The 14,634-nt window shown below is 42.3% G+C and overlaps 1 protein-coding gene across 1 annotated transcript; it reads right to left on the reverse strand.

Moving 5' to 3' along the window:
* Nucleotides 1-980: 980 nt before the first annotated feature.
* On the reverse strand, nucleotides 981-14,077 carry slc1a3a (solute carrier family 1 member 3a). The gene is made up of 10 exons (XM_084025552.1): nucleotides 13,952-14,077; nucleotides 13,190-13,509; nucleotides 12,127-12,264; nucleotides 6,376-6,580; nucleotides 6,206-6,248; nucleotides 4,969-5,237; nucleotides 4,666-4,899; nucleotides 4,388-4,582; nucleotides 3,393-3,527; nucleotides 981-2,723 (listed from the first exon to the last, which is right to left on the reverse strand). The coding sequence occupies exons 2-10, from the start codon at nucleotides 13,371-13,373 to the stop codon at nucleotides 2,516-2,518; spliced, it is 1,611 nt and encodes a 536-aa protein (XP_083881678.1). The 5' UTR covers nucleotides 13,374-13,509; nucleotides 13,952-14,077; the 3' UTR covers nucleotides 981-2,515.
* Nucleotides 14,078-14,634: the final 557 nt, after the last annotated feature.

Genomic DNA, 14,634 nt, shown 5'->3' on the forward strand with positions numbered 1-14,634 from the left:
TGCGAAGCCTCAAATGTAAAGTAGTTCAATCCTGCAAAATGACTTCTTTCAGTGTGTTATGGTATTATTGCACTATTGATGCATTAACATAACAAGCAGCATTTTCCTTTTTTGGCAGGTCAAGTTGGAGGTAATTAACTGTCATTGCAGTTTGATCAACCATACTATATTTTAAAGTCCATAATATCTTAATCTGCAAAGTGGGTAGTAGCCGTGTCAATATAGTGAAGTTCAAAGTAGCCTGCAATGTGAAATGTAGTGAAGTAGACATAAAGTCTATTAAGAAATAGACATCATATACAAAAATGTGGAAGAGGGGGCAGATTTGTTTCGTTTATAATTCAATCAAAGGGTAAATGAGGCAAGTAATTATGCCATTAAGGGTTAAGCATGTAGCTATATTGGTGAAATATCTCGACAACAGCAATATGCATCCGCAACCACTGGATCAAAGATGTGATGCAGAACATCAAGTTGGCATTTTTCCTGGAAGTGCAAAACGTAGCGTTTCAAAGGAGATTAAATCATTATTTGACCTCAAGGTGTCAGCATCGGCATTTGTTAAATATGATGGAAGCTTTGCTGTATTTGTGAGAGGCAATGGCCTGAGGAGAGTTAAACTAACCGATTTCAGCAAGGCCAATCAGAGTTGGTGATGGAAAATTAGAATACTGGCTCCACCTCGACTTGCTAAGCTGCTAAGAGAACTCAGGAAGATCAACCGGGGAGGGATCCCTCTCCCTGGGCAAAATAGTTATACAGACCAAGAAAAGAACACTTCAGTATAGACAATCAGGATGAGAAAGTTACAGTGTAAATATGAAGAATGCCGGTCTAGGAGGATGTCAAATAAGGATTTAAAACATTTAGAGAGGCTAATCTTAGAATTCGTAGATTATGTGGTCTTCCAGAAGTCCATGATAAAATAATAAGTACACAACCAATGATTTTATTTTTTTTATTCATAAAAATCCATGCAAGATGAAAACTACAGCTATTGTACATCATGTGTGTGTGTGTGTGTGTTTGTGTGTGTGTGTGTGTGTGTGTGTGTGTGTGTGTGTAGTCACATGTGAACTCATGAGAGAAGAAACAGTTATATCAAGAGACACCAGCAACTGTAAAAAAAAAAAAAATGTAAAAAAAGGAAATATTCCATTTCCTGAAGTGTGTAAAGGAAAAACATTTGGTCCTTTATATATCAGTCAGTTTTGCATTTGTAAAAGGAACTAGAGGGATTGTTAGTTTGGTCATTAGGTTCGATAAGAGCTACAACATCTTTACATATATGCAATCCTCAAGTAACCTTTTACAATTTAAATCTACAATTAATGTACACATTTATCTACATTTCTATACAAGTACAATATATTCAGAAGAACCTCCTATACAACGCAACTCAAAGGTTACATTTTTATGTATACTGAATTAGCTCAAGTACAAGCTAGCTAAAATAAAAGATTGGGAATTAACTGACATGTGTTACTTTGCAACACGCATCCATATTAAATCAAATGAAATAAACATTAGGTTGGATTATCTAAAGAAAGATGGATTAAGAACAGACAATTTGACAAATAAACCTACCATAACTAATTTAATACAAAAGAAATATTTCATACTTTTTAGTTCCATCTATGCCAAAGTTAGAGGGCCTAAGGAATCATCTTACAATCACCATTCAAATGTATTAGAAATAAAAGCATTAAATTTGCATCGAAGCAGCACTGTATTATTGGTATTGTATGGTTTAATTGAATTTTTTTTGGTAGGGTTTTTTTGGTTGAAATATAATGGCCTACAATTCTGCGACTTAGGTTTGTCAGTCTTAATGATTGTAATTGGTGTCGGGAACATGTGGGGAAAAAAGGCTGGATAGTTATCAAGATATCTTGACGACTTCATATAGCACTTCCTGGTTTTGGCGATTAGGGGACAAAGTAAGTGTGCCTTTGAGGAAATTAGTTCACGCATTCAGTTGAAGTCTGTACCCCAAATCTAAGAGAATACAGCCACTAATGACTGAGTTTTACAACCATTTCTCTTGCATTTCTCACATTCAACACTGCCCAAACAAAACGAAGGCAACAACTTTAAAGTCTGCACAACTATGGTCTGTAATCTGCAGTAGCGTTAAGACTCACAGCAATACTGACCTCTAGTGGGCGAGATTAGTCATCACAAATGGCTGGATATGGCATGCAGGGCCACGGACCACCAATAGTAAACAGCAGCCATATGGAGATATGGTACTCTTAGGATGCATCATACAAACCCCTCAGAAAGACGATGCAGCAGTGAACCATTTCAAGTGTGTGTCAGGAAAGCCCACACTGGACCTCACACATTCGTGGAACTCATCTTGGGTGAAACATATTCTAGCTGTAGATCAATTTGATTTCAAGCCCTCCAATCTTGTGAGAGGAAGGTTTGCAAATAGGGAAGAGTTGAGAACGCGGTTCAATGCAATGCAACGGTTTTCCTAAGAGTGCACGCAGCCACGGACAAACACAATCTACATCTTGGTTTCGCTGTCGACCGGCCTCGCATTATCGAACTCGTTCTCCTGGCAGATGAGCTGGTATGGCTTCTTGTCAGCCTCCTCCACCACTGAGTTGGCCACCTCGGGGTCCTTGTCCCGCAACTCGTGGCGAGACAGGTGTTCTACTATACCTGCACCGATGGAGTCGCCGAGGACATTGGTGACGGTGCGAAATCGGTCCCTGGGGGCAGACAGAGTACCGGTGAGGTCAGGGTGCAAGAGGCAACAAGAAGAAACAAGGAAAAAAAGAAAGAAAAGATAATATGAAACAAGAGAAGACAGGAAATAAAGAAGACAAGACTAAACAAGGAATGACAAATCAATCTAAAGAAGACAATAAATATTAAACAATTTATTTGAGGTCTGTGAAAATTTAAACCACATGGTCTGTAAATGTGTCAACGAGTATATCATTTGTAAACCGGAGGCATAGTTTTAATCGCTCCAGGCAATTTTTCAGACCACATGAGACACGGTTCTGCACTGGTTTTGGATGCAGCGAGTCCTGAATAAAAAACAGATGGATGGACGAGGAATGTGGAGGGAGTATTTCTGGAAGCTGTCCTTTAATCCACTCAAGAGTGCACGCCAAGTTGTTTCCCTTTAACCCCTTAAAGTCCCCCTGGGTGGACCCCCTAGATTGAATTCATTATACTTACACTACTACTTATACATACTTATAATACTATAATATAGTATAGTATTTTCTTGTGATTTAACCCTCTCTAAATCCAGCATTTTCCAGAGTGCTGTACAGAGGAAACATCTTGACTAGATCATGTGTTTGTTTTTTTGTTTTTTTTGCTGACTTTGACATTTTAAGTGAATAGAAGATGTAACCAATACTTACAGGAACCAATCAACTGCAATGATGAGTGTGATGTCATCAGTGGGCAGGCCTACAGACGTTAGCACTATCACCATGGTGACAAGTCCTGCCTGAGGGATTCCAGCTGCTCCAATGCTGGCTGCTGTGGCTGTGATACTGATGGGAAAAGTGCATACAAAAGGCAGATGGAGAGAAATTTTAATTTCCTTAAAAAATGATAAATTGTATTACAACTATGGGAGACATGTACCTGCAGTGACCTCTCTGTCATTCCTTGGTAATAGCATTAGAGAGGGTCACTCAAAATCCATTCCTTTGCATGAAATCCGATCCCCGATCCATCGCTCGTTAAAAAGCGAGACTGGTGGAAAGTCATTTACAAAGCTGCAACTCGTGGTTTTGAGGCTTGGAGTTTTGTTCACTTGGGTTAAGCAACATTTCTTGCCATAGTGAAAGACAAATGTTTCAACTCTTAAAGCTGGCATCCTTTTAGGCCTTTTTAAAAATAAATATGTAATGACATTATTAACCAGAAAAGGCAATTTCTCAAAAAATGTGCGGTGTGAAAAGCTGACACTTTGCTGAATTGCTGCTTTAAATAGATAAGAAAGTGTCGTAGTAAGTGGGGCAAGTGGGAATGAGTTATTAAAAAGTTGAATAATTCAAATAGTGCATAAAAGATTTGGAATACCTTAAGGTATTTTGAAAAGATGAAATGTGTGTGTGTGTGTGTGTGTGTGTGTGTGTGTGTGTGTGTGTGTGTGTGTGTGTGTGTGTGTGTGTGTGTGTGTGTGTGTGTGTGTGGCTGAGAACAGGAGCAGGTTACGAAACTGGTACGTTTTTGGTGAATCTGTGCTAAATTTAATATTTCTGACAGTGTTGAAGGTTTGAATAAGAAAAGTAAACGTTTTGATGTTTGAATGACGTTTCTATGTAAAACAGGTGGAAGGAGTTAGATGTCATAAGGCTTCCAGCATTTACACCAATGAATGTTCAAAGTGTTGAATGGCACATACCTGATGGTGAGAATCTGTCCAAAGTTAAGGTCATAGTCATTGACCTGAGCGATGAAGATGGCAGCCAGGGCTTCATATAAAGCTGTGCCATCCATGTTTATGGTGGCGCCGACAGGAAGCACGAAACGGGTCACGCGCTTATCCACCTTGTTGTTTTCCTCCAGGCATTTAAAAGTGATGGGCAATGTGGCAGAACTAAGAGGGAGATGGAGAGAGATAAGGAAGAGAAATCTGGGAGATTTTAAGTGGGGCTTCTTTTTCATAACCCAATCACAAACCTCGATGATGTTCCCAGAGCAGTGATGAGTGCCTGCAACAACCCACCGATGAAGACGATGGGGTTCTTTCTGGTGACGAGGAAGTACAGTGTTGGCAGGACGATTGTGGCGTGGATGAGCAGGCCACATATGACTGTCACTGTGTACATTCCCAGCTGGCCACCCATGGATGTGATGTCATCCATCTCCACGATCTTACCGGCGATCAGGAACAGGATACCGATAGGGGCATACCTGAGAACCGACAAGTGTTATCGTGAATGTGTGATCCATCCATCAATCCATCCTTTCATGGTTACCTACCACATGATTATGGCGACCAGCCTCATGATGGCTTCATTGAGACAGTCGAAGAAGTCCTTTAGGGGCAGCCCCTGTTCCCCCATGCCCCCGATGATCAGACCGAAGCAGATGGAGAACACCACCAGGCCGAGAGCGTTGACCCCGTTAACAGCCCCCGGCACCGGGATCAACTCCTCCCGGGTCAACTCCTGGCTACCGTTGAGTGTGAATATGGAGTCATTCACCGTCATCTTCACGTGGACTACCCTCTTGGCATACTGCGTCTTGAACTGGAAGGAGGACACGTTCAATAGCAATTAATTCCTGTTACAAAAACATTATGAATTATTTCAGTTCGGTTAGTTAGGAGTTAGGATCGTTGAAGATAGATCAAGTATATAACATGAACAAAATGTGTCAACAACATTTTTTAATTCTTTCATCTAAAATTGTCATGCTCCTGTTCCTTTTTAAGGTCAAGTTGTCTTTTGTGCCAGCTTTCATTTCCTGTTTTATTTGGTTTATTCTTGTCTCGTCTCTTTCCAGATCCCCCTGTCCCGTGAAATTTCTCGCCTGTCCGATTGCCTGCCCTGCCCTAACTTATCTCTCCTACGTCCAGTTATGTCCTCCCCTCTTGTGTATTTAAGCTGTGTTTTTTCCCTCCTCCTGTGCCAGATCGTCTTTGAGTAGTATGAGAGCTCCAGCGTCCCTTGCACTTGTGTTGGCTCGTGCCTTCCCCTCCTCTGTGTTTTTGACCTTGCTGACTGCCTGTAGTGTACCAAACCTGAACTGTCTATTAAAACCTTGAGCCTGAGCGCTGCACCTCGTCTGTCTGCATCTGTGGATCCTGCCTTCCTTAATAACGTGTACACATGGATTGGAATGTAGATATCTGTTTGTTCTTTCAACTTCCTATATTAACATTTGGTGTACACAAAATGTCAAAATCCCCACCGGACTACCCATGTCTGCCTAGACTGTTTTGGAAGAAGGAAGTGAAAGTGGCACTGACCCAAATGGCCGGGTGTATGCACGGGCACATTTAATGCTGAGGAATTGAATTTCCAGCGTAACAGAAATCTCCAGAAAGTATATTTGAAAGTCCACAGCACAATGGCATATGAACACACAGAAGAAAAACAATGTGAAATGTGCCCTCGATGCTTAAGTGATGCGGAATGCACAATTAAAGAATAAAACATTTCATGGAACTGCAGGACAAAGAAAGAGAGAGAGAGGATGTGGTTGGGAAAGTTACCTGTTTGGTGCAAGCCTCCACAATGTTCGGAGGAAACATGTTTCTAGAAAAGAGGTACAACCAATTACTTGCACGTGCAATGTATAACATTTGGGCCAAGGGCACATTGGAGCGCTCTCGTGAGTGTGTTTGCTTGTTCCAGGTGCATAAAAGTGTGTGTAGGCTACTACCTGATAAGGTCCAGGAAGGCGTCCGCTGGGCTGATCTGCTCTATCTGCGGCTGTTTGGTGAACTCATCCTTTGATCCTTTCCCAGGGTGAATGATGAGCACCATGACGATGCCGATGAACACGGCGATGACGGTGGTGGTGGTGTAGTAGACCACCGCCCTCATGCCCATTTTCCCAGAAGCACGGCTGTCCAGAGCGGCCATACCTGAAAAGGTACATATCATCTAAATGAGTCTGTATCAAAAAGGTCCTCCAAATAGTTCCTACACAACTAGCTTTCGCATATCAAGAGTGTAATAATCTCAGTAATCAAGAAAATAAGTAATATAATATTGATATCACCTTCTGTCCCCATGAGCATACAGTTAGCCTGGGAAAAGGTAGCCTACTGTAATTACACGTGGAACACACCCATCTGGATTATCTGACAAACTATCTGTGACAACAAAGAGCATCAGGAAACACAATCTGACACTGACCTTTAGAGGTGGGAAAATGACACCTACTGTACAGCACCCTGGTTACATACTGTAATATCCAATATATGCAGATCATATATTTGAAGCAATTAGCCGTGGGGGGAAACTCATGGAATACATGCCGGAGATTGTGTTCTCGAATTGTGATTTTGTGATTTTAACAAGTCGGGTAAAAGGTTTCACCACAGTGGAGTTGACATCATTCAAATGCTTGTGTTTTATTTGATTTTGCAACACTGCTGTATGTCCCAATCGTGACATTTATTTGTTGTGAACACCGAGAGCAGACAGAGACAAACGGTCTGACCTCAACTGAATATTTGTGTCAGAAAACAGAAACCTAGCAACATATTGTACCGCAGCATGATCCACAAGAAACGGCTCATGATCGAATTATGAAGAAATACTTGGGTAATGGCTCAAAAATTACAGAACCTAAAATATGTGGTGAGTTTTTGTTACGGGGCCTTCTGAAAAGCCACACATCAATTTTAGGTTGAGAAATAGGTGGTTCTCCAGTATAAGCTTTATAAACCAAGATTTGTACGAGTTTGAGGCAAGGCAATTTTATTTGTATAGCACCTTTCAACAACAGGGCAATTTAAAACATTAACAGGAGAAAAGTCATTAAAACAAGCCAATCAAATCAAATATAACATTTAAAATGTAAAAAGTAAAAATAAATAAAAACAAGAGCAGACTGAGAGCAGTTTGACAGCGGCTGGATCCTGGAGGCTAAACCGCCCCACACAGCTCTAATAGCATTAGACAGACTTTGTCAGGATAACGGTGGTAAAAAGAAATAGAGCCATTCAGAGAACTGGATTTGGAAACAGACAAGCTGCCTCAATAGAGGTGACAGTGGCGTATTTCCAAAGTGTCAGGACCTTTTATGGCCATTATCCTCATTCATCGATGTACCAGGCAAAGCAGGGCATTGTGTGATCGGAGATGTATGCGTTCCTTTCATATGTGGCACTTTGACACAGTGTGTGTGTGTGTGCGTGTGTGTGTGTGTGTGTGTGTGTGCGTGTGTGTGTATGTGTGTGTGTGTGTGTGTGCATGCACCTACTGGCCCTGCTTTGGTTCTCTCTGTTCCTCTTGTCTCAACACGCCCAGAACTGAGGCTTTAATCCAATTCTTTTGGATCCTCCTCATCTCCATCCTCCCCTCCATCCCCACCTCTTGTTTCAGGGTGCCCCCTTAGTACCCCTTAGTACCCCTCCTCTGCTCCTCCTCCTCCTCCTCTCCCACCCCACATCTTTTCCTCCCTTTTCCTCGCACGCTGATATTATTGCTGCAATCCTTTCAGTGCCACCCTTAACCCCTCCCCAACCCCAATTCTCCTGCTCTCCTCCTATTCCTTTTCTGGCCGTCCCTGGGAAAACTTGTTGACTTAGTCAGCCCCACACGCACACAATGATCCCCAGCCTGTTGTCTGGGCAACAACGGAGGCAGCCTCACCAATTCCATCCTTCTCAAAAGAACGAAAGAATCAAGATTGAAGGAGAGCAGGGAGAATGACTTTCTTTCTCATATGGGGAATGTTCATCGGACACAAAAGTAGGCCTACTTTGGGGGAGGGGGCATGGCAATAGCAAGAGGTCTGTCCACAGAGCAATTAACACTGAAGCTGGGCAAAGATCGACTCCACAGTTATGGCAAGACTTTACCCAAACGTCTACAATCAGAAAATATCTCAACACATCAGTCGATGGAGTTCAAACGTTTAGAGCTGAATAGATTTAAAAGGAAATGTGTAGTAGTTTAGTTTACTGTTGTTTTACTGGACTCATGAATGTGATTCCAGTGCTTTTCTTTGTTCGGTCGGCATGGGAGACTTTAAACTTCTACTCCACTACATTTCAGGGAATGATGATATTTTAGAGGAAGATTTTGCTGGGCTATATATTATTTTAGATGCTGCCATGTTTCAATATTATTTTACATGGAATGCATATAGTTATGTCATAGTATATGATGAATACAATTTTCAATCCATACATTTCTAAGACATTTCTACCTTTACGTTACTGCCTCCTCCTCTGCCTCCTTTCTTGTTTTGGCTTTACTCCTTCCCCTTGACTCCCTCCCCCTCCTACATTCAAGCTCCCCTTCCAGCGACCTCCTCTGCAATCATCTTCCTTCTCCTCTTTTTGCAGCCCACATCCCGTCTCCCCGTCTACCCCCCTTCTTGGCCTTGGCTCTAATACTCTGTGGTGGACTCTTAGCTCCCACAATGAAATGCCTGAAGACAATATGGACACATGTTGAGTGGTTTGTTTGAAGTCTCTATTAATCCTGTGTTCTCCCAGCTGTCTGTCTGCTAGTCTTTCGTTCCTTCATTTCCTACTTTACGGAGCCTTTTTGCTGAGTTTTCTGATTCCCAGTTCAACCGTACTTTTACATGGGATCAAAATTCAGAGGCGAGTCATTTCACATAGAAGCACAATTCAACCGTAGGGCTGTGACAGTCAGTTTACACAGGGGCCTCATGTTTGCAAATGCTCTTATCCTCTGAAATATGTTACTCTCAAAGTCATGCTCAAAGGCAAGGCAATCATTGTTCTAGAAATACAGCTTGATTACATGTAAGAGACGTCTTATAGAGACGTTGGTGAAAACCTATGGAGTTAGAAACACAGATAAACAAACTAAAACTAAATTGAGGTCGTGGTTTTAGCATAAATCTGGCAAATACGTAATCTTTCTTCCTATGTGAGTAAAGCAAATACAATAATCCATGTCAACACATGCAGACGTGTAGTGTGTGTGTGTGTGTGTGTGTGTGTTCGTTTACTTTTCACAGCCACAGTTACACATTTTTGTTACTGTTGTTTCTGTGACCTCTGACCTGAACTGGACTAAAATAAATAACGACAATAATAATAATAATAATCCATCCATCCATCCATTTTCTACCGCTTATCCTGTATTTAGGGTCACGGGGGGGCTGGAGCCAATCCCAGCTGTCATTGGGCGAAGGCAGGGTACACTCTGGACAGGACGCCAGTCTATCGCAGGGCCGACATGTAGAGAAAGACAACCATTCACGCTCACATTCACACCTATGGGCAATTTAGAGTCACCAATTAACCTATCCCCATCCTGCATGTCTTTGGACTGTGGGAGGAAGCCGGAGAACCCGGAGAGAACCCACGCTCACACGGGGAGAACATGCAAACTCCACACAGAAGGAACCCGGGCCGACCCGGGAATCGAACCCAGGACCCTCTTGCTGTGAGGCGAGAGTGCTACCCACTACACCACCGTGCAGCCCCAATAATAATAATAATAATAATAATAATAATAATAATAATAATAATAATAATAATAATAATAATAATAATAATAATAATAATAGTAATAATAAAAATATATTTGTGATGTGCTTTTTAGAACCATATTGCCAAGTTACAAAGAAAAACTAAAAAGCGATGTAAAGTGTGTAGTAATATAGTAGGTGATGTTGTCTATTCTAATGACAACTATATAGCGGATAATATAGCTGATGACTTGGATAAAGACACACACACATGCACGCATACACACACACACACACACACACACACGAACGCACACACACGAACGCACACACACAAGAAAGGAGCTGTGCGCCGGTTGACTTGGCAACAGAACAGCCCTCTTTGTTGGTTCCCACTTGTTGTAGCCGCTGTCATGTGACATGATGTCAGAGGATGCTGATGTTGTGGCTCGCTGCAGCACAGAGCAGGTTATTATCGGACAACGTGTCTCTGTCATCCCTTGACCTGGCCCTGTCAATCACTGCTCCAGGGCTGGACATTGGTTTCAGTATGTCCCGCCCACCTTTGTCAGTCAGTGCCGCTGACCAGTGTTTTTGGAAAGTCTTTACTTTTATTTCCATAACAAGTGGAGACTCTGCTCACAAAGCCACAGGCATCTCTGCATGTCTGACTGGTTTGATGAACCATGTCAACAGTGACAACTGAACTCACTACATCCCTGGGTTCAAACTGAACTGTTTTTCTCAAAGTAATCCAGCCTACAAATTGCTTATTCAATGAAAACACAATCACGTTGGGATCACTCTGGTCATGTTCAAGACTGACCTACATCACAGGTCAAGCATGTGACCGAGACCAGTATGGACACGAAGGCCCGAAATGTCACGGCCCCTCTGGCCTTCACTTACAGAATGACATTTAAAGAGACACGGCCCAACGACAAAACAAAGAAATCACAAAACAACACAAAAGAGATGAAAATCAACTACGGAAAGGGAAAAACAGCTATAAAGAGACACAACATGACTACAAAGACAAACAAAACAACAAAAAGAAGCTCAGCAGCTAAGTGTGTGTATCTTGCTCCTTTTGCATGTCTGTGCCGAGGGGCCTATTTTCTCATACTCTACCCATAGAGTAGTGTAAGTAGTAGTGTAAGTTCAAAACACATCTCTCTTTCTATGTCTTTCTCATGAGGTCATCCTAATCCCAACCACCACTGGGCTCAAAACCAACAAACAGTGTCGACTGAGCAAATAGCCTGCTGCTCACGCTGCCACTTATAAGGTACATGTTGGTCAGTAGAGGCAACAAACAGCACTATCACTGGTATTCATGTTATACGGAGAGAACACACGCTACCTGCAAAACATGTAACTTAAATCTCATATAAACAGAGTCAGAGAGCGGCCCAACATTTTCCATTTGTGCAAATGGCTGCTGTGTTGTCGCTCTACTTCAAGCTAGGACACAGCAGTAGAAGGTGGTGGGTTTTTGTCTGGTGGGGGGTTATTTCTAGTGCTTGCCAGAATGTTGCAGATGTGCAGTGAAAATAAAATTGTTTTGTTTTGATAATAGAATGGGGTTTGTGTCGTATTAGGAGATATGCTAGAGGGCTGTGTGTGGCAACATAACAAAGTGTCTCAGAAACGTGTGCTTATTTTAGACATCTGAGGTAGATTTGAACTAAAGATATCTTTTTACCGTAGCGATGTTACAAACGTGGGAGCGCTGTGTGTAAGACTTGGGTGTGTGCACAATTGCCACACTCATTTTTTTTTAACATTCCATGCAATTTATAAATAACTTCTATCAGATTCACACACATCAGAAATACCACAGTTGAATTATCAGTGACTGAAAAGGCTTTTGGAAAAGCAAAATAAAACGATCTTGAAACAATTGAATTCTGTTCTCAAGAATGGAGTATGAGGTGAAATTGACTAATTTGAATGAATAAAAGTCTTGGAGATGATGGCATTAAAATGATGACCTGATGTTAATACCTGTGATGAGGCTGGAAACCAGCAGGGGCAGCACTAGCATCTGAAGCATTCTCATCAGCAGCTCCCCGGGGAAAGAGAAGAACTTCACCTCCCGGTAAGACATTTTATAAGGTCGCAGGGCAAATCCCAGAATAATGCCTGCAATGAAGATCAGATGTGGAAGAAAAGTCATTACTTTATTAGAACGTTTCAAGTCCTTTGTGATAACACGACTAGACCCTGAGATGCACCCATAATTGACGCCTGTAGTTGGATATAATCACATTACCGCAAATTGTTATTTCTGAATGGAAATCAACAGAAGTTTCCGAAAATAACACTTTAAAAGAATCAGAATCAGAGGGTTGTTCCCAAGTAGGTTGCAAGTGCAACAAATTTGCTTTATTATAATGATGCAGGAGAGGGGGGACTACATTGTTCAAGGTTAAAGCATATGAGTGCATGATCATTGTTAGGAAGACTTCCTGTGCACAATGACGTGCACAGGCAGCATTCGTAGAATAAAGGAAAACCGGTCTTCACAGTAGCTTCTCTTGTGAAATGCTTGAGAAATTCTTTTCTCCAGCGTCAGTGAAGTCTATTGTCTCAACACGCAGTTTCTCCCTTTCAGCATTAATCCACCAATGGGGACCCAGGTGGCCCATCAACAAGTCAACTGTGTCCCGGCGTGGCGTAACTCCAGCAGGACTGCAGATGTGCATTCAGTGGGTGGCCTGGCTCCCTTCTTCTGAGTCAGACTCAAAGGTTAATGGCAACAGGTCAAGGGTCAGCTGCAGGGTCAGATAAAGGCCTGCTGGCGAAGTTCATCCGAGGTCTCCCCTCTCCTCTCGTCCGGTGAGTTTGTTTCTTTTCTCCTCCTTCTTCCGTGCCGCTACAGTGATCCTGGTCACACTAGATTAATGGATCGCTGCCTTCTTCTTTACAAGTTTGGAGAGAGGAGGGGTGAAGTGGTGATGGATGGAGAAGAGCAGAACCAACAAAGTCTTCTCCAACAGTTTTAAATCAACGAAATAACCAACATCAGTCGAGCCTCTTATGTGACAAAGAAAAAGTTCCCACTCACCAATAATCACAGCAGCGATGGTTAAGAGCACAAAGGCATTCCCAATGAAGAATCCTTTCACATCATCCTTCGAGATGTTTTCCACTCTCTTCTTGGCCAGCAGCGATCGGGACTGGATCCCGGCCCGGATCTGTTGGAGACCACTCCGGGTCCTTTGTGGATTCTCCCCGTTGCTCCGAGTCATAGCTGCCGCTGGAATCTTCAGATCTGTTATCAACTCTGCAGGGACTTGAACTCCACTGTGATGCCGCCGAATGAAACCCGTTGCTCCCCTTCCTCTCTTCCACAGCTCCTCCTCGGTTCAAAGGCTTACAAGTGTCCTGGTTGGAAGGGGAGGGTATATTGCGAGAGTTAGCTTTTCAATATTTGAGCACAAAAAATAAGCAATGAAAGGTCGATAACCACTCACACACACACACTCCCACACACACACAGAGTTATCAGTGCTGTGTATCACTGTTTTGCTACACTCTGTAGGAACCACCACTCAAAATAATACAATATAGCACATGCAAAGTGAATAAAGTGATACTCATTAAAGCCTCCAACTCTTCTGTCAATGAAATGCCGTATAAATGAGTCCAGAGCACGTGTTGCAGCCATAACAGTGAAGGCATGTGAACTTCCTCATACACACACATGCACACACGTGTGGTTATACTGTTACTGATTCACAGTTTCACACTCATGCACACACAGACGCAAACAGATACCGATCAGACATAACAAATAAAATGCTAAGATAAAAAGTTGTTTCTGTACCTTTAAACTTGAGCATTAAATTCCTCTGGCAATCTCAGGGTTTTTTTCTGGGGGAAGATTTTTGGACTTAAAGCTTGATCAGCAGGGACAGAGGAGCTCTTTGGCTGTGAGCTAGTTGGTGTGAGCAACCAGCAATGAAGAGAAAGAGGAGAAAAAAGAGGAGAGGGGAGGAGAAAGTAAAGGGAGGGGGGTGAAGGAATAAAAGAGCCAGTGAGAAAATGGAGGCGGCGCTATAGTAGAAGCGAAAACTAAGTTAGTCACTCATACAGTGTGGGCTTGTGGGGAGGTGAGGCGGGAACTTAAAAAGTGAAGTAATTCAGAGGGGGGAGGCGGGGATTCAGACAGAGGGGAGCTTGAGGAATAATGAGCTCTCTAAGCAGGAAAAAGAAAAAGGACCTTCTTGGGTTTTTTTCTGTCCCTTTCAGCCTTTCTTTCACATGTTTTTTTTCACGCTTGATAAGTTCAGGCTGATTGGAGATTCCTGTGGAGAGTCAGTCGACAGAGAAATAAAAGAAGTGGATCAGCCATTCATACATTTATTTTGGCACGTCTCTAACAGACACACTCAATCAATCTGAATTTATTCACTTTTTTTTCACCATTTTAGTTCATTAAACATTTAGAGCAGACATGATAACCGCTGGTGTGTTTAGTGAAGCTAAACAGAGTGGGTAAATGTTTAC

This window comes from Eutrigla gurnardus, assembly GCF_963514095.1.
Source record: "Eutrigla gurnardus genome assembly, chromosome: 13".
Lineage (NCBI taxonomy): Eukaryota > Metazoa > Chordata > Actinopteri > Perciformes > Triglidae > Eutrigla > Eutrigla gurnardus.